Source organism: Microcaecilia unicolor, chromosome 10 (genome assembly GCF_901765095.1).
Source record: "Microcaecilia unicolor chromosome 10, aMicUni1.1, whole genome shotgun sequence".
NCBI lineage: Eukaryota > Metazoa > Chordata > Amphibia > Gymnophiona > Siphonopidae > Microcaecilia > Microcaecilia unicolor.
In genome coordinates this window covers 167776424-167802107 of record NC_044040.1, presented here as the reverse complement: position 1 = coordinate 167802107, position 25684 = coordinate 167776424, and the positions used below count along the sequence as shown (strand labels likewise).

The 25684-nt window shown below is 43.5% G+C and overlaps 1 protein-coding gene across 1 annotated transcript in view; it reads left to right on the top strand.

Annotated features, from left to right (window-relative positions):
- DOCK10 (dedicator of cytokinesis 10) overlaps positions 1-25684 on the top strand; it is a 370777-nt gene that overhangs the window by 168419 nt on the left and 176674 nt on the right. Inside the window, exons 9-14 of the mRNA XM_030216095.1 lie at positions 3393-3478; positions 6913-6996; positions 8486-8641; positions 15054-15275; positions 20386-20508; positions 24766-24848. Of these exons, the coding sequence (XP_030071955.1) occupies positions 3393-3478; positions 6913-6996; positions 8486-8641; positions 15054-15275; positions 20386-20508; positions 24766-24848 (754 nt within the window). The remainder of the gene's footprint in view (positions 1-3392; positions 3479-6912; positions 6997-8485; positions 8642-15053; positions 15276-20385; positions 20509-24765; positions 24849-25684) is intronic.

The window sequence follows — 25684 nt, the reverse complement described above, 5'->3', positions numbered from 1 at the left end:
GGCTGCATAGAGAGGGGTATAACCAGCAGAAGAAAGGAGGTGTTGATGCCCCTCTACAAGTTGTTGGTGAGGCCCCACTAGGAGTATTGTGTTCGGTTTTGGAGGCCATATCTTGCTAAATATGTAAAAAGACTGGAAGCGGTGCAAAGAAAAGCTACAAAAATGGTTTGGGATTTGTTTTGCAAACCATATGAGGAGAGACTTGCCGACCTGAACATGTATACCTTGGAGGAAAGGAGAAACAGGGGTGACATGATACAGATGTTCAAATATTTGAAAGGTATTAATACGCAAATTAACTTTTTCCGGAGATGGGAAGGCGGTAGAACTAGAGAACATGAATTGAGGTTCAAGGGGGGCAGACTCAGGAGTAACGTCAAGAAGTATTTTTTCACGGAAAGGTTGGTAGATACGTGGAATGCCCTCCCACGAGAAGTGGTGGAAATGAAAACGGTAATGGAATTCAAACATGCACGGGATAAACACAAAGGAATCCTGTTTATAAGGAATGGATCTATGGAATCTTAGCAGAGATTGGACGGCGACGCCGGTAATTGGAAAGTAAAACCAATGCTGGACGGACTTCTACGGTCTGCGTCCTGATCGTGGCTGAATAGATATGGAAAGGCTGGAGTGTAAATTTTAAGGGACTTCGACATTAGCTTCAGAACTTTTGGTACAGGAACAATGCTGGGCAGATTTTTATGGCCTGTGCCCTGAGAAAGGCAGGGACAAATCAAACTCGGGTATATATATAAAGTAGCACATACCATGTACAATGAGTTTATCTTGTTGGGCAGACTGTATGGACCGATCAGGTCTTTATCTGCCGTCATTTACTATGTTACTATGTTGATGCACTTGTGGCTTGTTTGCACGTGCTAATTCACTCATTAACTCCCTAATTCTATAAACTTGGGTGCACAATTTTGTGACTAGCATGCAAAATTGCGCTTGCAATAGTGCCCAACTTAATTGGTTAAGCAAGTTCTAAATGCCTTTAACTGCCAATAACGATCATTAAGTAGTGTTAATTGTGTATGTTTAAACAATCTTAACATTAAAAGAAAAGGAACTCCATTCAAATATAAGAAAAGAAATAACATTAATCAGCCATACATACAACACAAAAATAAAACAAAAACATTGATCAATAAAAGCATGTTAATGCCACCTATAACCGTGCCTCCAACATCACTGAACTCCAAAGGCGTCCAAAAATACATAGGTCTTTAACTTACCCCTCCTGTTTACTAAGCCGTGCTAGCGGCTGGCAGCACACTACTACTACTACTACTTAACATTTCTAGAGCGCTACTAGGGTTACACAGCGCTGTACAGTTTAACAAAGAAGGACAGTCCCTGCTCAAAGGAGCTTACAATCTAATGGACGAAATGTCAAGTTGGGGCAGTCTAGATTTCCTGAATAGAGGTAAAGTGGTTAGGTGCCGAAGGCGACATTGAAGAGGTGGGCTTTGAGTAAGGATTTGAAGATGGGCAGGGAGGGTGCCTGGCATATGGGCTCAGGAAGTTTATTCCAAGCATGGGGAGAGGTGAGGCAGAAAGGGCGGAGCCTGGAGTTGGCAGTGGTGGAGAAGGGTACTGAAAGGAGGGATTTGTCTTGAGAGCGGAGGTTACGGGTAAGAACGTAAGGGGAGATGAGGGTAGAGAGGTAAGGAGGGGCTGCAGATCGAATGCATTTGTAGGTTAGTAGGAGAAGCTTGAACTGTGTGCGGTACCTGATCGGAAGCCAATGAAGTGACTTGAGGAGAGGGGTGATATGAGTATATCGGTCCAGGCGGAAGATAAGACGTGCAGCAGAGTTCTGAACGGATTGAAGGGGGGATAGATGGCTAAGTGGGAGACTAGTGAGGAGTAGGTTGCAGTAGTCAAGGCGAGAGGTAATGAGAGAGTGGATGAGAGTTCGGGTGGTGTGCTCAGAGAGGAAACGACGAATTTTGCTAATGTTATAGAGGAAGAAGCGACAGGTCTTGGCTATCTGCTGGATATGCGCAGAGAATGAGAGGGAGGAGTCGAAGATGACTCCGAGGTTGCGGGCAGATGAGACGGGGACGATGAGGGTGTTATCAGCTGAGATAGAGAGTGGAGGGAGAGGAGAAGTGGGTTTGGGAGGGAAGACAATAAGCTCGGTCTTGGCCATGTTCAGTTTCAGGTGGCGGTTGGACATCCAGGCAGCAATGTCGGATAAGCAGGCTGATACTTTGGCCTGGGTTTCCGCAGTGATGTCTGGTGTGGAGACACAGCCCATTCACATTGCCGTGTGGTAGCCGCTGTGCAGCTTAGTAAACAGGGGAGTTAGTCTTAAAGATTTGGAAGGATGATTCTTGCTGGATCTCTAAGGCATTTTATTCCACAAATGTGGAGGCCTAAAATAAAAAGAACTATTGCGTGTGGATTCCCAACAAGCTCTAGAGGGGCACTAATTTGCACCAATTTGTAGTTAATCATGTTTGTGCTATTCTGGAAATGTTCAGGTTGATACTGAGAGTGATTAAACCATTCACAAATGGCTGCTGACTGATTAAATCACTTGTTCACAGCTATCCGGTCATTTTCAACAGCACTTAAAAACATAAGAATAGCCATACCGGGTCAGACCAATGGTCCATCGAGCCCAGTATCCTGCTTCCAAAAGTGGCCAATCCAGGTGACAAGTACCTGGCAGAAACCCAAACAGCAGCAATATTCCACACCACCAACCCCAGGGCAAGCAGCGGCCTCCCCCATGTCCATCTCAAAAGCAGACTAAACATTATCAGTTAGCACATACGTGAAAACTGGCTATGTTGGGGATATTCTGGGGGTGGAGTCAACACCAAGGGCCCTGTTTACTAAAGTGCATTAGTGTTTTTAGCATGCCTACACTTAGCACGCTAACCATGTAGGCGCCTATAGGGATATTGTAGACACGTACATGGTTAACGCGCATACATGGTTAACGCACGTTAAAAATGTTAACGCACCTATAATGCTGCTTAGTAAACAGGGCCCTTGGTCTTTTATGTTCTGATATTCAAAACTTAACCAGCCATGTTCAGTCTATAAATATGACCGCAAAAATCACAGTCCTATCTTTATGTGCTAGACCATGGCTGGTTAAGTTCTGAATATCAGTTATGAGCTAGCCAGTTCAAAAAAATCCAATATTCAATATTGACTGCTCAAGCTCTTGTTTGTTTCCAGAATCTGAAATGGTCAAATCTTTTTGGAGGAAGAGTTCTATGTTAGAATTTAAAAGCATATGGTCAAATTGAAAATCATGATCTAGCTATTCATAAAACATGAAGGGATTTTATCATAGATCTACCAAAACCTGCATAAAATGTATGCCTATCTGAGAATAATAAGAAAAATCACTTGCTCTTTTAAAGATCCAACAGAAGCTTCAATAAATTATAATTGTCCTCAGGATGAAATGGAATCAGCAGAAAATTCTTTGAATCCAGATCTTGGAAAGGTATGGCATATCATTGATAAGTTTCAGTCTTTATGTACAATAATACTTTTTTGGGTTATCTCTTTCAAATGTCAGACTCATCTACCGATTAACCTTAATGTTTTGAAGTCTTCATTAGTTGGGCTTCCCTTCACTTCTCCTTGAATATTATTAACATTAATAATAATTAACAATATATGAATTTATAAACTGTCTTTCATGCTTTCTCTTTCAGTTTTGATTCTAATAAATATCGTTCACTTTAGGGGTCTTTAACTAATGGTTTTAACATGCTAATTTTGTAATGGCGCAATATCTTCTGCCAGAGGATCCCTTTTATTGAATGAATGCTGTGGCAGAATACTCACAATAATGTCATTAGCACACAATAACCATTAGTAAATGACCCGTTATATGTTCTCTGTTGTTTCCTGCACTCAGTCTCCATTGCATTTGAATTTCAGAATGTTCTCCTATCTGTGCATATTCTACTTTTCCTCTTTCCTATCTCTAATCTTTAATCTTACCCTATGTCCTTTTAGAAATATTTCTTCTTCTATAGGAATATGCAATCTAAAAATTGTTACTTTATTCTCTTATTATTTTTTTTGTTTCTTTCTTTTTTAGTTTTCTTTTTTTTTCATTGGCTACTAACAGAAAGACAAGGTGAAATTTAGTTGTTTTCTTTGATAATAGCATAAAACAATAACATTTGTCATTGGTACTTCTGTGTCATTTCAAAGTGAAAGCAAATCCATATTCTTCAGCATCTGGTTATATTTTCTTTACACTGCCTTATGTTTCCATTCTGCTATCATGTATCACTATTTCGAGGTACTCTGAGAAAAATGTTTGAACAGTTTTATTGCAGCATCAATAAAGTAACTTCTCAGTCCACTCATGGACAATCATCTGGGTTGGAAATATTTTACTACTACTACTATTTAGCATTTCTATAGCGCTACAAAGCATACGCAGCGCTGCACAAACATTTTGAAGGTCATTTCAGCCTAATATAATGCTGTCAATCATCATGAAGTAAAAGTGACTTAAAATAGGTTTCAGATATAATGTGGCAAAATGTCAATGAGTTCTGTCTTGTTTTTCTAAATAATAATGTGCTTTGTAAAGTATGCAACATAGATTTTTAGCACTGATTAGAGGAGTGTGGTAGCCGTGTTAGTCCACTCTTAAGGTTATCAATAGAAATCAAACAAAATAAAACATGGAAAAGAAAATAAGATGGTACCTTTTTTATTGGACATAACTTAATACATTTCTTGATTAGCTTTCGAAGGTTGCCCTTCTTCGTCAGATCGGAAATAAGCAAATGTGCTAGCTGACAGTGTATATAAGTGAAAACATTCAAGCATTACTATGACAGTCTGACAGGGTGGGAGGATGGGGGTGGGTCGCAGGTATACATGGGGACATCAAAGTATATCATTGGTATTCTAACAGGGTGGGTGTGGACAGGTGAGGGGAGGGTGATCAACAGAGACATACAGCTTTATGGTTTATAATGGGCTAGGAACCCCAGGTCCTTGTTAAGTCCTTTCTGTTGGGTGTTAAAATATTCAATCATTCTGACTTCAAAGGTCTTACGTTCTTGTATGGTTTTAAAGTTACCTTTGAGGATTCTCACTGTGAAGTCACTGGTGCAGTGTCCTGGTCTTGTAAAATGTTGCCCAACAGGCGTGGGAACCCTGCTGGCACCAGCATTGTTTATATGATGTCTATGTAAATTGAATCTTTATTATAAATAATATTATAAATAATTATTTATTTATAATAAATAATATATACTGATTATAAATAATAGTTAAGTTTTAGCAGAAAATTCTGTCGACAGAGAAAACATAAGCCATGATTTGTAAAAATATTCTGGATAGACAGACAGAGAATAGAAAGGAGCATAGCATAAAATGAAAAAATGATTATCCTGACACCTTGTGGCCTTTAATTATGCTAGTACACTGACACCTTTTGACCACTACTGGTACTTCAACGTCATGCCAAATCCAGAGTAATAATACATGTAGAAGTACTTTTTCATAGTGAATTCAATATCAGCCTAGAAAAACTTCTTCATGGTACATATCTACAGCTCAAGAATTTTTCAATAATGTATGATTGATTATAGGAGGAAACCCCAGAAGGACAAATAGAGATTAGCAAGTGTTAATAGCATGGTTATCTAAAAAAAATACTTTTTCAGAGAACAATAAAGTAGTACCTATTACTGTATATAAACAGACCAACATAATTCTCAATCTTTTCTGTGATAAAAATAGTCATAGTAAGCAATTTAAAAATGATTCCCCAATATCCAGCCCACAGTGGTCAGTATGTTTTTAAAAACTGACAGCTGCAAGCTGAGCTATGCCTGGATATTCAATGCCTGGCCATATTCAGGCACTAGCATTTAATGTCTGTGCATGCACAAACCATTGTCACTTATCCACATCCTGGCTGATATTCAGCCAAGACCCAGATAAGAATATCAACTAGGCCCCGATAAGGAGTCTGTCAATCCTGGTTCTGATTCTGCCCTGCCCGATTCCTCTTCCAACTCCCCTCCCCACCTGGTTCGGATCTCCCCCATCCAATGCCCATTCCAAGCCCCCCAGTTCTGATTCTCCCCCACACACCCAAGACCTACTTCCAAGCCCCACCCAACCAGTCACAACCTCACCCTTCCTTCACCTCAGAATCCCCCACCTCCAGATCTCCTTACCTCACTCAGGACTTAACCAGGGGTGATTCCTGGTTGCATAATGGTCCAGGATGGGAGCAATCCCCTTCTGCTCATGCTCTGTCCAATTCCAGGTTCAAAAATGGTGGCAATTAGCCCTGGTGGTAGTTTTGTGCTACTACCTGCTCACTTAGGAGGCCCTTTTACAGAGCGATGGCAAACCCAATGCGGGCTTACCACTCGCTTTTCTAGGACTAACGCTGGCACAAAACTGCCATCGGTGATAGTTCCGGGTCGAGCGCATACCATTTCCAGGCGAACCTCCCCCCCCCCCCCCCCCCCCCCCAGAAATGGTACAAAGACTAGGGAAAGTTCAAGGAAGTTACATGTTACTACTTTAAAACAGAAGGAAATATTTTTTTCACTCAACAAATAGTTAGGCTTTGGAAGTTGTTGCCAGTTAGTGTATCTGGGTTTTTAAAACGTTTGGACGAGTTCCTGGAGGAAAAGACCATAATAGTCTGCTATTGAGACAGACATGGGGAAAGTCACAGCTTGCCCTGGGATCAGTGCATAGAATGTTACAACTATTTGAATTTCTGCCAGGTACGTGTGACCTGGATTGGCCACTGTTGGAATCAGGATATTGGGCTACATGGACCATTGGTCTGACCAAATATGGCTATTCTTATGTTCTTATTACATATGGGATTTGTTTCTAATTAGTACTGCCATCTCAAATATTAAATGTCTTCAACAGTATATCACCGAGACAGAAGAAATAGTGAAAGCTGTTAGAAATACTGAAAGACTCAATCTATTCTCACTGGATCCTGATGTGTCTGTAAGTAACAAAAGTAATTAATTTTTACGTTTCAGAATCCATTCAAATTAAAGTATATAAAACCTCATATAGCATCTGAAGGGGGGAAGTATCAACGTGGGCTACCGTTAGGGTGTGTTATTTTACTCTTAACCTCAGTTATTAGTAACTAGGTTTCATTTCATAAATTGGAACCTGTGCTAAAATAACCCAAGTTAGTGATAAAATAACATGTCTTAAAGGTAGCCCACACTGATAACTTCACCTCTTAGATGTAGAAACTTGTAAATTGATAGAAGGGGGGCTTGGGTGGGGCTTGGACTTACACCAGTAACTTACAGAATACTGCGAGTTATGTGCATATCTCTAATATTTAGGCCGAACAGTTACACCAGCTCCATGGCTATTAACCCCCTAATTCTATAAAAGTCGCCAAAACTGTGCACGCAAATTTGGGCATGCGCCCAATACACGTGCACACTTTAATTTCATAATGAGCAAATTAGTACCAATCGTTGTCTTTTTAACAAGCTGTTATTGGCATTCATTAGATTTAATTGGCATTTACGCACCTAACGTTATGCAGGGATCTGCACCCCAAATTTATGCACAATCTAAAAAAGGGGCGTGGAAATGGGAGAGTTATGGGCATAACAAGGGTGTTCCTAAAATTAATACAAATTGTTATAAAATAAGATGTGCACCTACACTTGCACCGTGTTCCAGTTGGTGCAAATGGCCGTGCCTATAGTTAGATGCGATTCCGGGGCGTAAGCGTTATTCTATAAACTGTGCCTAAGTGTAAGCGCAGCTTATAGAATAGTGCTTTTTTGGCGACAAATTTTTTTTGGTGCCATATATAGAATTTAGCCCTAAGTGCTTGTGTCTAACTTTTAAACATGTATATACTAGGTGAGGTAGTATTCTGTAAAACAAAGTAGGAACGTACATTCCTTTCTAGAATTGAGACCTAGCTGCCCTGTTATAGAACTGCCCGTCTAATGATAAATTGAAATGTAGAGCTGGGCTTTCTGACTCTGAACTCCTTCAGGGCTTCCATTAGGAAATTTAAATTTAGCAGCAAAAGGAGATTGACAGAGGAATGTGGTTAACTTTGGCAGGGGGGGGGGGGGGGCTAGAAAAAAAAGCAAATGAGAGGAAGCCCATTCAATTCTTATGGGCCTCCTCTCCTTTGCCGCATGGGAATTGTCAGCACGGATTTGTAGCAGAAGCCCATAGACTTGCAATGACATAGTCTAGATATTCAATTTTGCATAGTATGGAGGCAATGTTTTTTAAATGACTTATGTGGTCAGCATCAATTCTGATCACATAAGTCTTTTTAAACATCAGATCCATAAAAAGGCCAGTACAGCCAGAGAAAACAGTTATGCAAGAAATGTAAATAAGTTCCTCAATAACAATTAATAGGAAGTTTTAAAAAATCTTTTCAGATATAATTTTCCATGCAAATATTATACATCTGATCTCTACGATTTATCCATTGCAGGCAATGAAGTCTCAGAAAACAGATATCTTGAAGAACGATTCCTTGATACAACCATTTCAAGAAAAGATTGCAAAGTGGATTATGATAAAGTGTAAATCGTTTACCCTGAACCTTCAGGCTTGTGTTATTGAAAATGAAATCAACCCTGTAACGAATGTAAGTTTAGAGATCATATTTCTCTTCCTTGTAGAAATGAATACTGCACAGTGACGCAGCTAATTTCTATAACATTTTTCACTCCTGGGCATCACATCCAATAGATAAGGAATATGGGGGCCCTTTTACTAAACAACATTAAGCTCTTACCTCTGAATTCTATAAATGGAGCTTTAAATTTGTGTGTGCAATTTAATTGAATAATGAGCCAATTAGCACTGGGCCATAACAATAAATTATTGGTGCTAATTAGCGTTAATTAAAATTTACGTGCATACATTTAGGTGTTGAGATCTTATGCATGGGTCCAAAAAAGGGGTGCGGCCATGGGAGTGTCATTGATAGATCTGGGATATTCCATTAATTTACAAGCATTTTTATAAAATAAAGGAGATTCGTGCCTCATGTGGTGAAGTATTAGATCTGGAGAAGCGAAATCATTGGGCGCCTATAGATGATTCCATGAGGGTGTGGGAATCATTGGATTCTTCTGGTTCTTCTTCGTTGTGGTCCTGTTCTGATGAGGTGTTAGTAAGTGGGAGGGGTAGCGTTATACAATTGTTGGTTGGGTCTTCTGAGATTTCTGTCAACTATCCCAGAAGTTGCTGCTGAAAATTTTGAAAGGCAGATATATGGATTTATTTTCTTTGCTTGAGTGGGAGCAAGAGAGGATGGAGCAGGGGCGTAGCTACAGGTGGGCCTGGATAGGCCCAGGCCCACCCAGTTTAGCCTCAGGCCCGCCCACCCAGAATCCGTGTCATCCAATTCTCGCCCTCTCCTACTTCTGCCGCAGTGCGTGCATTTAATGCTGTAGGCACTGCACCTCACAGTCTCCCACCCCCGAGGCAGCGCTTACTTTTTGCTGATAGCAACTCGCGGCGCCGACATGCTGCTCTGGGGCCTTCCGCATCCCGCCTCCGTACACAGGAAGTTACATCAGCCCGGCACAGGGAAGGCCCCAGAGCAGGACGTCGGCGCCGCGAGTTGCTATCAGCAAAGTGTAAGCGTTGCCTCGGGGGTGGGAGACTGACAGAGCTCCACTAGGGCCGAGCGAACCGGGTGGGATCTGTAAGAGCAGGAGGAGTCGGCAGGACCGTAGTGCACCGGCACCAGTGACCCGTCCCGGTGAGAGCACACCGGCAAGAAAGGTTGCGACGACCATAGTGATGGGGAAGGAAAAGAATCTCCCGGGGATCGTAGTGATGAGAGGTGCCCCGCAAGGAAGCTCCGAAGTGACGGTGGGAATAGGGCGCTTGGGGATTATAGTAATGGAGAAGACGGGGATTGTAGTACTGGAAGTGTTTCTTTGGGGGGGGGGGTCCTAGGGGCTCCAGTGATGGGAGGGGGGTCCTAGGGACTCCAGTGATGAGGGGGGGTGGTCCTAGGGACTCCAGTGATGGGAGGAAGGGGTTTTAGTGATTGTGGAAAGGGGAGAAGGGGGTTCCTCTGGATTCTATGGGAGAATCTTGCCCTGTACCCTTTATCCCCACCTCTTTAATTCTCTTACCTCTTAGTTATTCTGTCTGTCTGTCCTATTTAGATTGTGAGCTCTGTGAGCAGGGACTGTCTTTTCATGTATGGTGTACAGCGCTGCATATGCCTTGTAGCGATATAGAAGTGATAAGTAGGTGCAGGAGCAGTGCCGACAGCATTAAATGCAAGTGCTGCGGCTGGTGTCGGAGAGGGTGAGGACGTTAGTGGGGTGCTGCTGGCCCTGCAAGGGGAGGGGGCTGAAGGGAGAGGTACTAGGTGCTGGACTTGTTGGGGGGGGGGGGGGTAAAGAAGATTTGATGGTGCTGGCCCTGAGAGGGGAGGGGCCTGAAGGGAACAGAAAGGTGTTGGACTTGCCAGGGGCAGAGGGTTGAAGGGAGAGAGGTACTGGACTTGCAGAGGGGACAGGGGAGAGGTTTTGGATATGCAAAGGGTTGAAGTGAAGGGGAGAGGTGCTGGACATGTAGGGGGGCTGGATGAAAGGGAAAGAGGTGTTGAACATCTAATGGGGGCTGGATGAAAGGGAGAGAGATGCTGGACGTGTGGGGGGGGGGGGGCTGAAGGAGAGGTGCTGGATATGCAGATGATGACTGAAGGGAAAGGAGACAGATGTGGACCTGCAAGGAGAGCTGGAGCAAAGGGAGAAAGGTGCTGGACCTATGGGAGGGGTTAGAGGGAAGGGAGAGAGATGCTGGGAGAAAGAGCCAGATACATAGGGAGAAGGAAAGAGAGGAAGAGAAGCTGGTTGGGGGGTGGGATCAGAGAGGAGAGGGACACATTGGTGTGGAGGAGAGAGAAAGGGGACATGGGGAAAGTATACAGATACAGAAGGGAGATGATGGGCATTAGGTGGGAGCATGGGGACAGGGACACAAATGTGAGATGCTGTATGGGGATGGCACATGGGCACAGAGGGGTAATGCCTGACAAGGGGGGAACGGGGATATGGAATAGAGATAAAATGCTGGAGAGGAGGGTATATGGACACGGGGGGGGGGGGAGAATAGGAACACAGAAGGGATATGCTGGGCATGGGGTGCATAGGTGCACAGAAGAATGATGATGGATGAGGGGATATGAACACAGGGAGATACTGGACAAAGAAATGTAGGAAAACAGAGATGGGAGATGGATGATGGACATGAAGAAAGAAGAAACATCAAATAGACAGAAGACCCTGGCAAGTGAGTTAAGAGAAGACAGAGGGAAGCAGAAACCAGAGATTGGGACCAATATGATTTGAGAAATAAAATGACCAGACAACAAAAAGGTATAAAAATTATTTTATTTTCAATGTTGTGAATATAACATGTTGGATTTGAAATGTACATCTTGCCAAAGTTGATGTTAAACATGGCTGGGGTCCAGGACAGAAATCTAGGAAAGGACCCCAAAGTCCAGCACGCAGGCTTTCTCTGGCCAAGAAACCAAGCACAACTGCCCTATTTGCAACCCCTAACACCATCCATGGCATGTGCCATCTTTATATTTTGCACAGGAGCAAATGCCTTTCTTTCTTGTTTCTCTGGTGTTGTACTACATGCAAGGTCTAGTTTCTTGGGGTTTCCATTTAATTTATATTTCTAGAGTTTGTGGTCACTTATTCTGTATTTGGCATTTATGTCCTGTGTGTGTGACTGAGGTATTCTATTAGCATGAAGTTTCCATGTAGCATTCTGTAGTAATTTGGCTTGTTCAGCTTTCCTGATAAATGTATTTGTATTTTGGGGCCCCACTATAATATTTAAGGCACTTCTTTTTCATAGGTAGGATCTTTGTTTTTGGAAGTTAGTGTTGCCTTGGTAGGTTTGCTCTAGGATCTGAGTGACTTTTGTTTTATAGATTTTTTAAAATTCATTTATAATGTGTCTGTAATTGAGATTACACTAGAAACCAAAATTTCTTTGTATGATGAGTTTTATGGAGAATTGTCCTTGCTGTGCTCTGTATCCATTGTTGGTGGAGGGCCAGGAGGTTCTCTGGATACAGAATGTGTTTGGCTTCAATACCATATGTGTGTTGGTGGACCCTGGCTCAATGGGGACTGAAGATTGCAGTCTACTGTACTTCCCTTGGCTCTTAATTGGCCTGCAGCCACTGAAGCCTGCACTGCAGCCCTCATTGAAGTTATGGGGAGTGGGGTAGGTACAGAGCATGGGTGCATCTGGTTGCTGTTTTTTCTCTTTCAAAAAAGTTGGCAACTCTAGTGCCCACCCATCCAACCTGTTGGCCCACCCAAAAATTGCCTTCTGGCTACGCCACTGGGATGGAGCATAAGAAGAGGGAGGATCACAAAGCCGAAGGAAAAAAGAAGAAAGGGCGCATATCTCACACTATTTTAAATTGTTTTTTTTATACTAGTGTGTTAGAGAGTGCAAAACCTGGTCTATACCTTGGGTTTGTTGCATTATGCGTATATGATATTGAGAGTTTATCAGACTTATAGTGGTTGGGTCTGGCTCAACTATGATGAGCATTTCAGAAGGAGTCTTGCAAAAGATAAATCAGAGGCTTGGGGTTTAGGGTTGTCAATTTATGGTTCTCTGAGATGACTTTATTTCATTCATCATTTTCTTGAGGAAGCATCTCCTCAAGGGCCCCTAAGACCTTGGGGAAGGTCTGTTTTTGGAAGACACAGGCACCAGTCACCTAGCCAGTCAGGACCCGTCCTTCCTATGGGATCTGGGGTGGTTGGATAGCAGGTCAGACAGAGTGGGGAGCTCTCCAGGGGCATTTGTTTTTAGTTTAACTCCAAATGCTGTGAACATTCAGGGTGCAGATTTATTGCAATAGCATGGAGAAGGAATTTTTATTTTATTTGCTAAAGCAACTGGTTGGCCTCATGGGTTAGTAGTCCAATCTTTGTCAGGGGTGGCATTTTTCTCAAAATTGCTAGGTGGGAGTGATCCTACAGCTTCTTTTTTAGTTAGGAAATTTCTGTGTGAATATGGTCAGAGTTTGGCAGAGTTGAACATTTAGCTGGGTTGTCTTTTCATTTTACCTGACACTTTACTGGCATAGTGTGGCGCTTTAACACACATTTGTTTCAATGTGTTTGAAGTCAATCTGTTCAGAATGGCTTTCTCTGTGACCGTTTTTGGGGCCATGCGAGTGAGTGAGGTAGTTGCTTCCTTTAGGTGGGCAACGGGCTGGACAGGGTTTCTGTTGTCCGACATTATTCTAGCCCCTAGGAAGCTGTTCAAAAACTGATCAGCTGGGAAAAAGTGTGTCATTTCAATTGCAGAGGGCTGATCTTTCTGTATTGTCTCATTCTTATATGTGGCTGCTTCCTGGGGGTGGCCTTTATTGGCTTGTTTACTTGGATGGTAACCCTTTGACATGGTATCAATTTGCAGCCATGCTGAAAAAAGCATTAATTTGGGTGGGATTGGATGATGCCTCATTTGGGACATACATTTTTAGAATCGGTGCAGCGTCATTTGTTGCGGGTTGGGGTGAGTCGCCAGCATTCATTTGCTGTTTTGGGGTGATGGGCTTCCAAGCGTTTTTTGAGTTATGTGTGTGATGTGTCCTGTTAATTTATTCTGTAATTTCCATGCCTCATCTTTTTCCTGTCAACATCTGCATATGGCTTTGTAGGCACTCTTTCATATTTTGGACTGGGAAGCATGCTGTGAAGTCTGGTGGTTAAATATTGGCCATTCAGTTTTGGGCATTGCCGTTCAATGGCTTGAACTTCAATGGATGCACTGGGATCAACTGCTACCAGCCATGATGCAGTCTCAGCGTGTTCCTATTCTGACTTGATACTGGTGCATTTAGGGGGAAATGATCTATGTACCGTAAAGGAGATTGACTTCATTAGGCAGATTAAGAGGGATTTCATTGTGTTGTCCTCTATTTTTCCTTGCAACTCATTTGGTGTGGTTTCAGATTATTCCTCACTTGGTTTGCAGAGATACCAAATGGGTGAAGGCTATTGAGCACCTCTGTAAGTGAGTTAATGTGGAGGTGTCTAAATTTGTGGTGTCCTCAGGTGTATGGTGTTTACGCACGAATTGCTAACAGTTGACTGTCTGGGTCTTTATCATCTGGATAGTATTCATTTGTCTGATATTGGATTAGATATCTTTTGCATACAACTCAGGATTTGTTAGAATCCATTTATGTTTTTTCTTTGGCCACAGCCCGGTATGGAGGGGGGGGGGAGCAGTAACAAGCTTTAATCTGTCACCACTTTTAGTGGAGGAGGGTTTTTCTAGACAGCCAGCACTATGGGTTATTGAAAAGATGTTATGCAAAGTGTATTGTTGTGGAATACTTGTGTGCATTACCACCACAGGTTGAAGCAAGGTCTGGTGACAATGAAGGTTTCATGGGGTGAAATTCTTTGATTGAACATTGATTCACATGATGAGATGAGAGATAGGGCAGCTAGATCACCACTGACTAGCTGACGGGGTAAGGGTTAGCTAGGAGGCCGCTCTGGAAAACTTTGAATTTAAATTTGTCTTTTAATTATTTATGGTTGAGAAGAAATAAAGCTGCAGCCACAGATTTTGCCAAAAAAATTTAAATTTGTAATACCTATTCATTTTTAATTTGCATTGTTTATTGGGGGGGGGGGTGTTTTATGCCTGGGGAAGGAAGTGGTGTGAATGCAAATGTTATATTCTGCATCTTACAAAATTTTGAAATAGATGAAAAGTTGTATAGAAATTGTAAATTTGTGAGATACAAATACATTCTTTTGTGGTTTGAAAAAATACATCACTGACAAAAATCTTCGAAAATTTGACCATTTGCAGTGGTCAGAACTTTGCATAGTAGTAACTTGTAATGGTAAAGTGCTGAATACTACACTGCAGAAAGATGTTATAACTGAGTGAATGTTCAAGCGAATATTTTCAATCTTTTTATGTCTTTAATAAATAAGTGTGCATCTGTTTTTCCCCTCCAGATTGAACCATTCTTTCTGAGCTTGGCTCTGTTTGATATTAAAGATAATAGGAAGATATCTGCTGATTTTCATGTCGATCTGAACCACCCTCTTGTTAGACAGATGATTGCAGGAGCATCGCCATCAGTAGAAAATGGAACCAACTCACCAGTTATTAGAAAACAATCAGGGGAACCACAGATCAAAGGATTCCCAGAGAAATGGCTGCGATACCCCAAACAGGTTTAGAAATCATTATGGATATTTTCATTACAAACTAGGCTTTGAATCATACCTAAGTTCAAGATAAAATGGTCAATTCATCCGCATTCAACATTTCAACATTTCAAAAAAATTTATGGACAAAACTCATTTGTCAAATCCAATGTCTGAAAATATTCACATATTTTGTGAAAAGAAATAATTCAAATAACCTGCATATTTTGAGAAGACTGAATATACCCCCTTTCTATTGACCTCTTATCTATGTCATGTGGAGGGGCATAATTGAACGGGGTGCCCACGTTTTCATTAGGGCGTCCTCGCAAGATGGCCCCGTAAAAGGGCGGGGCAACCCGTATTATTGAAACAAGATGGACGTCCATCTTTTGTTTTGATAATACAGTCGGGGACACCCAAATCTTGAAATTTAGGTTGACCTTAGAGATGGTCGTCCTTAGGTCGTTTTTGAGATGGTCATCCCCGGTTTTTGGCGATAATGGAAACCGAGGACGCCCATCTGAAAAACGACCAAATCCAAGCCATTTGGTTGTGGGAGAAGCCAGCATTCGTAGTGCACTGGTCCCCCTGACATGCCAGGACACTAACCAGGCACCCTAGGGGGCACTGTAGTGGACTTCAGAAAAAGGTCCCAGGTGCATAGCTCCCTTACCTTGGGTGCTGAGCCCCCCAAAACCCAAAACCCACAACTGTATTCTTTTACCGTAGCCCTTAGGGATGAAGGGGGCACCTACATGTGGGTACAGTGGGTTTGTGGTGAGTTTTGGAGGGCTCACATTTACTATCACAAGTGTAACAGGTAGGGGGGGTGGGCCTGGGTCCGCCTGCCTGAAGTACAATGCACCCAATACAACTGCGCCAGGCACCTGCATACTGCTGCGATGGATCTGATTATGGCATTTGAGGCTGGCATAGAGGCTGGCAAAAAAGTATTTTTAAAGAGTTTTTTGAGGGTGGGAGGGGGTTGGTGACCACTGGAGGAGTAAGGGGAGGTCATCCCCGATTCCCTCCGGTGGTCATTTGGTCAGTTCGGGCACCTTTTTGATGCTTGGTCGTGAAAAAAAATGGACCAAGTAAAGTCGCCCAAGTGTTCGTCAGGGACGCCCTTCTTTTTCCGTTATTGGCCGAGGACGCCCATCTCCTAAGCATGCCCCAGTCCTGCCTTCGCTACACTGCCGACACGCCCCCGTGAACTTTGGTCATCCCGACGGAAAGCAGTTGAGGGCACCCAAAATCGGCTTTCGATTATGCCGATTTTGGGTGACCTTGCGAGAAGGACGCCCATCTCCCGATTTGTGTCGGAAGATGGGCGCCCTTCTCTTTTGAAAATTCACCTGATAGTGGGTCATTTTAGAAGAGTTCTGTGACCTTTCCATATATAGATGTGGCATTTACATGTGTAAATTCCCTACATGGGTAAATAGGAATTATAGAAACCCTCTACATAACATGTTTAGATTCATGGCACACACAGTTTAGAAGATGGCATGTTGTAGGATTGGTTTAGGTTAGTGTTTCCCCAAGTCCGCCAGACAGTTTTTCAGGATATCCACAATGAATATGCATGAAAGAGATTTGCATACAATGCCTCTATTGCTCTAATTTTGGTGCACTCATGCCTGCCACTGACCACTTCCCTCTAAGCTGAGCAGGTTCCCTGGAGTCCTGCAAAGCTTGCCTGTCCCTCACTATTGAAAATGTGATAGTGAAACAGAACCTCCCCCCCCCCCCCCCCCCCCCCCCCCCACCAGCAGGACTGTATGTGGAGACTCTCACTGAGCTTAGAGAAAGCAGTGCCACTGAACTGGCAAAACAAGTCACCTAACATTGGGTTTAAACCAGTATTTTGTAACAGTATCTGTTTGCACAGATGCCATTATAGAACTGGTGCTTAGCACTCCCCATTGTACTAACATATGACTTCCAGAATTGCCTCCCCTAAGGGCCCCTTTTGCTAGGCTGCATAAGCATCTACTCACCCCCAATGTGCACCAAAATGGAGTTACTGCCCGACTACCGCTGGATCTTGCTGTAATTTCATTTTTGGCGTGTGTCTGATACGCTCATCTGAAAAATATTTTTTATTTTTGGGTGCACGTAACGGATGCGCGCCAAGTGGAATTTGGCACGCGTAGGTCATTAGTGCCCAGTTACCATGTGAGTCTTTACCGCTTGGTCAATGGCTGGAAGTAAGGTCTCAGACCTAAAATGGACACGAGGCAATTTTCATTTTGCCGCATGTCCATTTTCGGCAAAAAAAGGCCTTTTTTACAGGCGTGCTAAAAAATGGATTGGCACGCACTCAAAACCCACGCCTACAGTACCGCAAGTCATTTTTCAGTGTGCCTTTGAAAAAGGACCCCTAAGTTTGTACCTGAGACAATGGAGGGTTAAGTGGCTTTCTCAAGATCACAAGGAGCAGTAGCAGGATTTGAGCCAGGCTTCCTGAGTTATCACAACAAAACAAAACATCAAATGGGAATAAGTTCAATTCAAACAAAAAAAAATGCTTAAACACCCCAACCAGAATGGTTTGAAAAAAATGAATGAATCAATACAATCCTATGAATTTTATATTAGAGGAAAAGACCTCGGTAGTCGCTTGCTCACCATCTAGGGCTATGAATTTTAGCTAACTTGTATGGTGGATACATCATGACTCCTTTACCATTCATCTGTGTAAAAAAAAAACCTCCACATTTTTTAGTATTATCCTGAATCTTATAATAGTTATTTAAAAAGTTTCTTTTTTCAAACATTGAGCTCAGCTGATTTATAACAAATTCATGCAACACTTATCTTTAAATTAGCTGTCTTCATAACATCATGGACAATGTCTTTTGTCCTTTGTCCCAATGGTGGCCTGCCGTTTCGCACTCAGACTTCCTCAGGGGACTGCCTCATAAGAACTAACATTCTCATAAGAGCTAGCATTATTGTGCACCCAACTGCATCTTGATAGCTCAATGGAAAGAGTTCAATTTTTTCTAAAAATGACAAAAACCATGTAGAACACTCATTGTCTATTTTTATGCTATCCAATAAACTTGTTCATTCAAATAATCACTTGTTAATTGATGTTAAGGATGTTTATCCTTAAACACATTCATAATGAATGTTATAATGATGTGACATGCTTTTAAATAACCATTTACGTATCCTTAACATTTCTAGTGTACCCACAATACACCCCTTTTGATAAATGTGTGCTTCAGATTTGCATATACAAATAGCAGAGATGTAAAATAGCTATATATACAGTGGGGGAAATAAGTATTTGATCCCTTGCTGATTTTGTAAGTTTGCCCACTGACAAAGACATGAGCAGCCCATAATTGAAGGGTAGGTTATTGGTAACAGTGAGAGATAGCACATCACAAATTAAATCCGGAAAATCACATTGTGGAAAGTATATGAATTTATTTGCATTCTGCAGAGGGAAATAAGTATTTAATCCCTCTGGCAAACAAGACCTAATACTTGGTGGCAAAACCCTTGTTGGCAAGCACAGCGGTCAGACGTCTTCTGTAGTTGATGATGAGGTTTGCACACATAACAGGAGGAATTTTGGTCCACTCCTCTTTGCAGATCATCTCTAAATCATTAAGAGTTCTGGGCTGTCGCTTGGCAACTCGCAGCTTCAGCTCCCTCCATAAGTTTTCAATGGGATTAAGGTCTGGTGACTGGCTAGGCCACTCCATGACCCTAATGTGCTTCTTCCTGAGCCACTCCTTTGTTGCCTTGGCTGTATGTTTTGGGTCATTGTCGTGCTGGAAGACCCAGCCACGACCCATTTTTAAGGCCCTGGCGGAGGGAAGGAGGTTGTCACTCAGAATTGTACGGTACATGGCCCCATCCATTCTCCCATTGATGCGGTGAAGTAGTCCTGTGCCCTTAGCAGAGAAACACCCCCAAAACATAACATTTCCACCTCCATGCTTGACAGTGGGGACGGTGTTCTTTGGGTCATAGGCAGCATTTCTCTTCCTCCAAACACGGCGAGTTGAGTTCATGCCAAAGAGCTCAATTTTTGTCTCATCTGACCACAGCACCTTCTCCCAATCACTCTCGGCATCATCCAGGTGTTCACTGGCAAACTTCAGACGGGCCGTCACATGTGCCTTCCGGAGCAGGGGGACCTTGCGGGCACTGCAGGATTGCAATCCGTTATGTCGTAATGTGTTACCAATGGTTTTCGTGGTGACAGTGGTCCCAGCTGCCTTGAGATCATTGACAAGTTCCCCCCTTGTAGTTGTAGGCTGATTTCTAACCTTCCTCATGATCAAGGATACCCCACGAGGTGAGATTTTGCGTGGAGCCCCAGATCTTTGTCGATTGACAGTCATTTTGTACTTCTTCCATTTTCTTACTATGGCACCAACAGTTGTCTCCTTCTCGCCCAGCGTCTTACTGATGGTTTTGTAGCCCATTCCAGCCTTGTGCAGGTGTATGATCTTGTCCCTGACATCCTTAGACAGCTCCTTGCTCTTGGCCATTTTGTAGAGGTTAGAGTCTGACTGATTCACTGAGTCTGTGGACAGGTGTCTTTCATACAGGTGACCATTGCCGACAGCTGTCTGTCATGCAGGTAACGAGTTGATTTGGAGCATCTACCTGGTCTGTAGGGGCCAGATCTCTTACTGGTTGGTGGGGGATCAAATACTTATTTCCCTCTGCAGAATGCAAATAAATTCATATACTTTCCACAATGTGATTTTCCGGATTTAATTTGTGATGTGCTATCTCTCACTGTTACCAATAACCTACCCTTTCATAATGGGCTGCTCATGTCTTTGTCAGTGGGCAAACTTACAAAATCAGCAAGGGATCAAATACTTATTTCCCCCACTGTATATATATATATATATATAGAGAGAGAGAGAGATATAGATATATATAGCTATTTTATACCTCTGCTATTTGTATGTGCTATTTGTATATATTATATGTATGTGTGTGTGTGTGTTGACCATTTATATGTGTAAATACCAGGCATTAATTATACACATAAAAGCCACACAAGCCTTTTTCAAATGTGTTTGTATACCTGCTTTATGTACAGTTTGTCTTCTTTGTTTTAATCACACACTATCATGTACTGTTTTATCTCCAGGCCATATTTTCCATCACTAACCCCCATTCAGAGATTGTTTTGGTTGCAAGGATAGAAAAGGTTCTTATGGGAAGCATCGCGGTCAATGCTGAACCATATCTCAAGAATTCAGACTCCACAAAGGTAATAGAGTAATAACAAATATATTAGCACTTACTACATTGCTACAACAAATTTCCACTTCTAGTGGGATAAATGCCTGATTATCAGTGGTAAATGTTCAACCAATGGTTTGAAGGGTGAATGATTAACTTAGCTAGAATATAGGCATTTAGGAGTAAATTCAAGAATGAGCACCAGAATTTAGGCTCTGGGATGACGTGCGCTAAGCGTGAATTCTGTATCGGCAGTTCCTTACAGAACAGCCATTATAGAATACCAGGGCCACTGAGAGACTGAGCCGGGCCTGGAGCAAGGCTGCCCTCAGGGGCCCGCCGCCGCCACCCCCACCAATCGCTACTCAGGCCACCGGCGCCGCAGTCCCCAGTCTCCACCCGCCCACCCCCAGACCCGTCGACAGCCCCTCTCCGTCTGCCACCGGGACCCCTACATTCAAATCGGCAGCGCCTCACCTCTGTCTGAAAGCGCAGCGGCAGATCACCTCCCTTTGGGCCTTCCCTCCCTGTGTCCCGCCCTCACAGAAACAGGAAGTTACATCAGATGAGGGCGGGACACAGGGAGGGAAGGCCCAAAGGGAGGCAATCTGCCGCTGCGCTTTCACACGGAGGTGAGGTGCTGTCGATTTGAATGCAGGGGGCCTGGTGGAAGATGGAGAGGGGCTGTCTACAGAGCCGAGGGCAGGCAGGTGAGACCAGGGAATGCGACGCCAGACCCCCCCTTGGAGGCCCAGGGAATTTTGTCCCCCTGCCTCCCCTCTCGGCGGCCCTGTAGAATACTAGCATAAGTCTGCAGTTTTGTACCTGTCTGTAGGGATGAGCACTTATACCATGTCAAAACTGGTATAAGTGCTCACACATGTTGGCAGTTAGGTGCGTAACTCGCAGAGCCGGATTAAGGCATAGGCAAACTAGGCATGCAGAGGCGTACCAGACTCATTATTTTGGATGGGCCCAGAGCTAACTTGGATGGGACCTCCCTCCCCTCTCAAATATCTTCCTGGAGATATTTTAAAAATACAGATTTTTTTTCACCTACCCTGCATCTCCCCTCCTTTTCTCTGCAGCATCCCGGCATCTGTGTTTCTGTCTCTGAACCCAGTCCTTCCCCAGTGTACCATACAGGCATTCTCGGTGCCTGCAGAATTAATTCTTGCTGCTTGCGCCGGCTTCCATCTGCCGTGTGCCCATGTCCCGCCCTCACTGACGTCATTGCCTGTTTCCTGTCTGACGGGACACGGCAGATGGAGGCCTGGGGTGCTGGCACAAGCAGCGAGAATAAATTGCTGCAGGTGCCGAAGATGCCTGTATAGTACACCGCAGGGGCGTATCTGCGTGGGGCCACAGGGGCCTGGGCCCCCGCAGATTTCGCCCTGGCCCCCCTCCCCGCCGTCAACCCTCCCCCGCTGCTTACTTTTGCTGGCGCCGAGGTCCGACCCGCAATCTCCGTTTTTCGTCTTCCTCCGTGGCCATGCTTCCAGGAAGTAACGCTGCAGTGCTGATTCGTTGAATCCAGTTCGGCGTCTGACGTCAGACGTCGAACTGGATTCAACGAATCAGCACTGCAGCGTTACTTCCTGGAAGCATGGCCACGGAGGAAGACGAAAAACGGAGATTGCGGGTCGGACCTCGGCGCCAGCAAAAGTAAGCAGCGGGGGAGGGTTGACGGCGGGGAGGGGGTGGAGAGAGGCGGCGGCGGCGGCGGCGGGGGGGGGGGAGGGAGGCAAAAATGTGCCCCCCCTCTCTGGCTGTGGCCCCCCCTACCGCCGGATTCCAGATACGCCCCTGGTACACCGGGGAAGGATGGGGTTCAGAGACTGAAGCGCAGTTACCGGGATGCTGTAGAGGAAAGGGGGAGAAAGGAATGTGGTGCTGCTGCTGGGTGGGCCTGAGCCATGAATGGGTAGGCCTGTGCCCACCCAGGCCCACCTGTAGCTATGCCACTGTAGGCAGGTGTCCTGGGCCCAAAGGTTTAGGGGGAAGGCCGTATCAGAAATGGTGAGGACTCAGGAGCCTTGGATTGCCAACTATCTGGATTTTTTATGATTCTACAAATTTGTAAATTGATGGGCTTACAGTCAGAATGATGGCTAAAGTGTCTGGACATTTTTCACAGTTTAGCCTTCTGTAGCTCTCCAATCCTCCCCCATTCCACTGCAGATACTGTGGTAGGATCCAGCCAATGGGTGTAACCACAGGAAAGAGTGGTAGTGGAGGAGTGGTCTAGTGGTTAGGGTGGTGGACTTTGGTCCTGGGGAACTGAGGAACTGAGTTTGATTCCCACTTCAGGCAAAAGGCAGCTCCTTGTGACTCTGGGCAAGTCACTTAACCCTCCATTGCCCCAGGTACAAATAAGTACCTGTATACAATATATAAGCCGCATTGAGCCTGCCATGAGTGGGAAAGCGCGGGGTACAAATGTAACAAAAAATAAAAAGAGAGGCTGAGTTGCAAGGGCTGGAGTAGGTGGAGACTGAGCCCTACATGGAGTTTTACAAAGAGCTGTGGAACCAGTGGCAGTGAGTATTGTGTGTGTGTGTGTGGGGGGGGGGGGGGGGATTGTTGAAAAGGAGCAGGAATTTAAGAAGAATGGGAGAAAGTGTGAAGAGTCTGCTGTAGGCTGAGGAAAAGAACTGATTGCAAATGCAAGAACTTTGCATAATGGTGTGGAGGTGGCCACACTGCCCGAGAGAGTGCATGCACTTGTGTAGTTTCTGTGTCATATAAATAGAGCTTCCCTTTGAAAATATGGACTGAGCTTCCCTTTGAAAGTCCAATGCTAAAAATATACTTGTACTCATACTAAATGAAAGGAAGTTTTCAGCCCAGGGAATTTACCCAGCTAGCTATTATGTTTCCTCGGCAAATTTTTGAACATTGTGCTAATACTGCCTTTTCTTTATCTATGTCCTTTCAAAAACACCAAAGAAAATGATTTTTAAAAATTTTTGCCACTTTTATTTATGAAACTTTTCTCACACTTAGGACTTTGTAAATATATACCTCAGATACATTGTCCCTTGGCACCTCTGGTTTGTACCAGAGACAATGGAGGGTGAAAATGACTTGCAAAACTTCTTTGGTTCTTGGCTCACTGCTGCAGAGCTGCCAAGTTACCCAGCTCCAGGAGGGAGACTTTTCGGTCAATCCGGAGGTTGAATTTGCATGCCAATTCAGTATGTTATTTGTAGTCCCTGATACTACTAAGTTAAATCAGTACTTCATGTCCCATAATGTACCAGGATAGGGTTATAGAAATCCAGGACTAGTTAAGAATTTCCTTCCTATAATTGGGTAACTTGGCAGCTCTCCAGCTCTAACCATTAAGCTTTTCCATTTGAGGCATGCATTTGCAGGGTCCTTCTGTTCACTTACAAAGTATTCCTTCCACCTTGCCCACAGATAGGCTTTGTGCTTTCCCTTTTACTTCTGGAGAAGTGAAATGTTAGGGGGAGGGGCGAGGGTGAGAAAAGAAATAAATCCGTGGGAGGGGGAAGGGGAAATCCCAGTAGGGACCCCACAACTATATGTTTGCCTAGGGCCCAATATAGTGTTTGTTAATCTAGCCCTGATAACTCCTTGTATTCTATAACCTACATGACTAATTCCAAGGCATGACCCTGATCAACCCTTGCCCCCTGGAAGTTGTACGTGATAGAATCAACACACACAACTTCTAAAATAGCAACTAAGGGCAATTAACATGCACAAATGCTAAATGGTGCCAATTAGCATGGATTAACATGAATTTAAGCCAATAATTGGTTGTTAATTCCAATTAACAGCCAATTATTAAATTAAGTTGTGTGCATAACTGCCCTTATTCTATAATTTGCACATGCACATTTACATGCTAGGCATAAATTTGGATGCATGAGTTTATAAAATCCGAAGTTTAATGGCTATATAAGTTCAATGTGTGCATTTGATATGACACGTTTTATTTTCCAGGACCAAGGGACTCATAATGATTGATTCACAAAAGTTTGCTACAATGCTGCTTTTTGCCAAAGGGTCTTTTCATGTTAAGCTGCATTTTTGTGTTTTTGCATGTTTGCTGGTGTATCTGCACTGTTTGCACTTTTGTACATCCGCCTCAGAGAAAGGGAATGCTATGACTAGAAGGCAGCATACTGATAGTTGAGGACTGGGTATAGTAAAACTCTTATTTGAAAAAATGCAAATAGAAATAGGTGGCTCTAAGAGAAAAGGAAGAAGGGACAGGTAGGGTATCAATAAAGGAACAATGCTTTCTCTTCTGCAGTCAGCCCAGAAAATTCTGAAGCAAAACAAGCAGTTCTGCAGTAAACTGGGGAAATACCGGATGCCATTTGCTTGGTCAGTGAGGTAAGAATATTTTTCAATCATTTATTCATTACTGTCTCTGATGGCATATCCAAATTCAAAGAAATATTTTCTTGCAGACAGGAAAACATACATTTGTAGTCTACTGCAGTGATTACCAAACCTGTTCTGGGGGAACCCCAGCCAAGGTTTTCAGGATATCCACAATGAATATTCATGAGTTAGATTTGAATGCATGTAAACGTAACTCATGAGTATTCATTGCAGATATCCTGAAAATCTGATTGGCCGGGGTCCCCCTAGGACAAGTTTGAGAATCACTGGTCTACTGATAGTGATGAACAATGCCTTAGAATCCAATGTTTTATAAGTTAGTTAGGGGAGAAGTTATCAACGTGGACTACCATTAAGATGGATTATTTTACCACAAGTCATGCTATTTTAGCACAGGGTCCCATTTTATACAGTGAGACCCTGTGCTAAACTAGCACAACTTGTGGTAAAGTAACCCCAACTTAATGGTAGCCCATGTTGATAACTTCCCCCCTAAGGGGGAGATTCTATATATATGGCACCTAAAAAAATCCATGCAGAAAACATTTCCGACTAAGCATATTCTATAAGCGGTGCCTAGATTTAGGCACAGTATATGAAATGCGCTTAGTTGATATCCCGGTGCCTAAAACTATGCACCTCCATTTACATCAACGAAAACATGGTGTAAATCCCGGCACATAGATTTAGGTACAGGTCGCCATATGCTATAACTATATGTGTAATTTTAGAATGCCCACAAAATGCCCATTTCCCCCACTCATAACCATGCCCCCTTTTGCCTGCGCAAGTTAGAAGTTAGGCACACTGCATTAGCACATAAG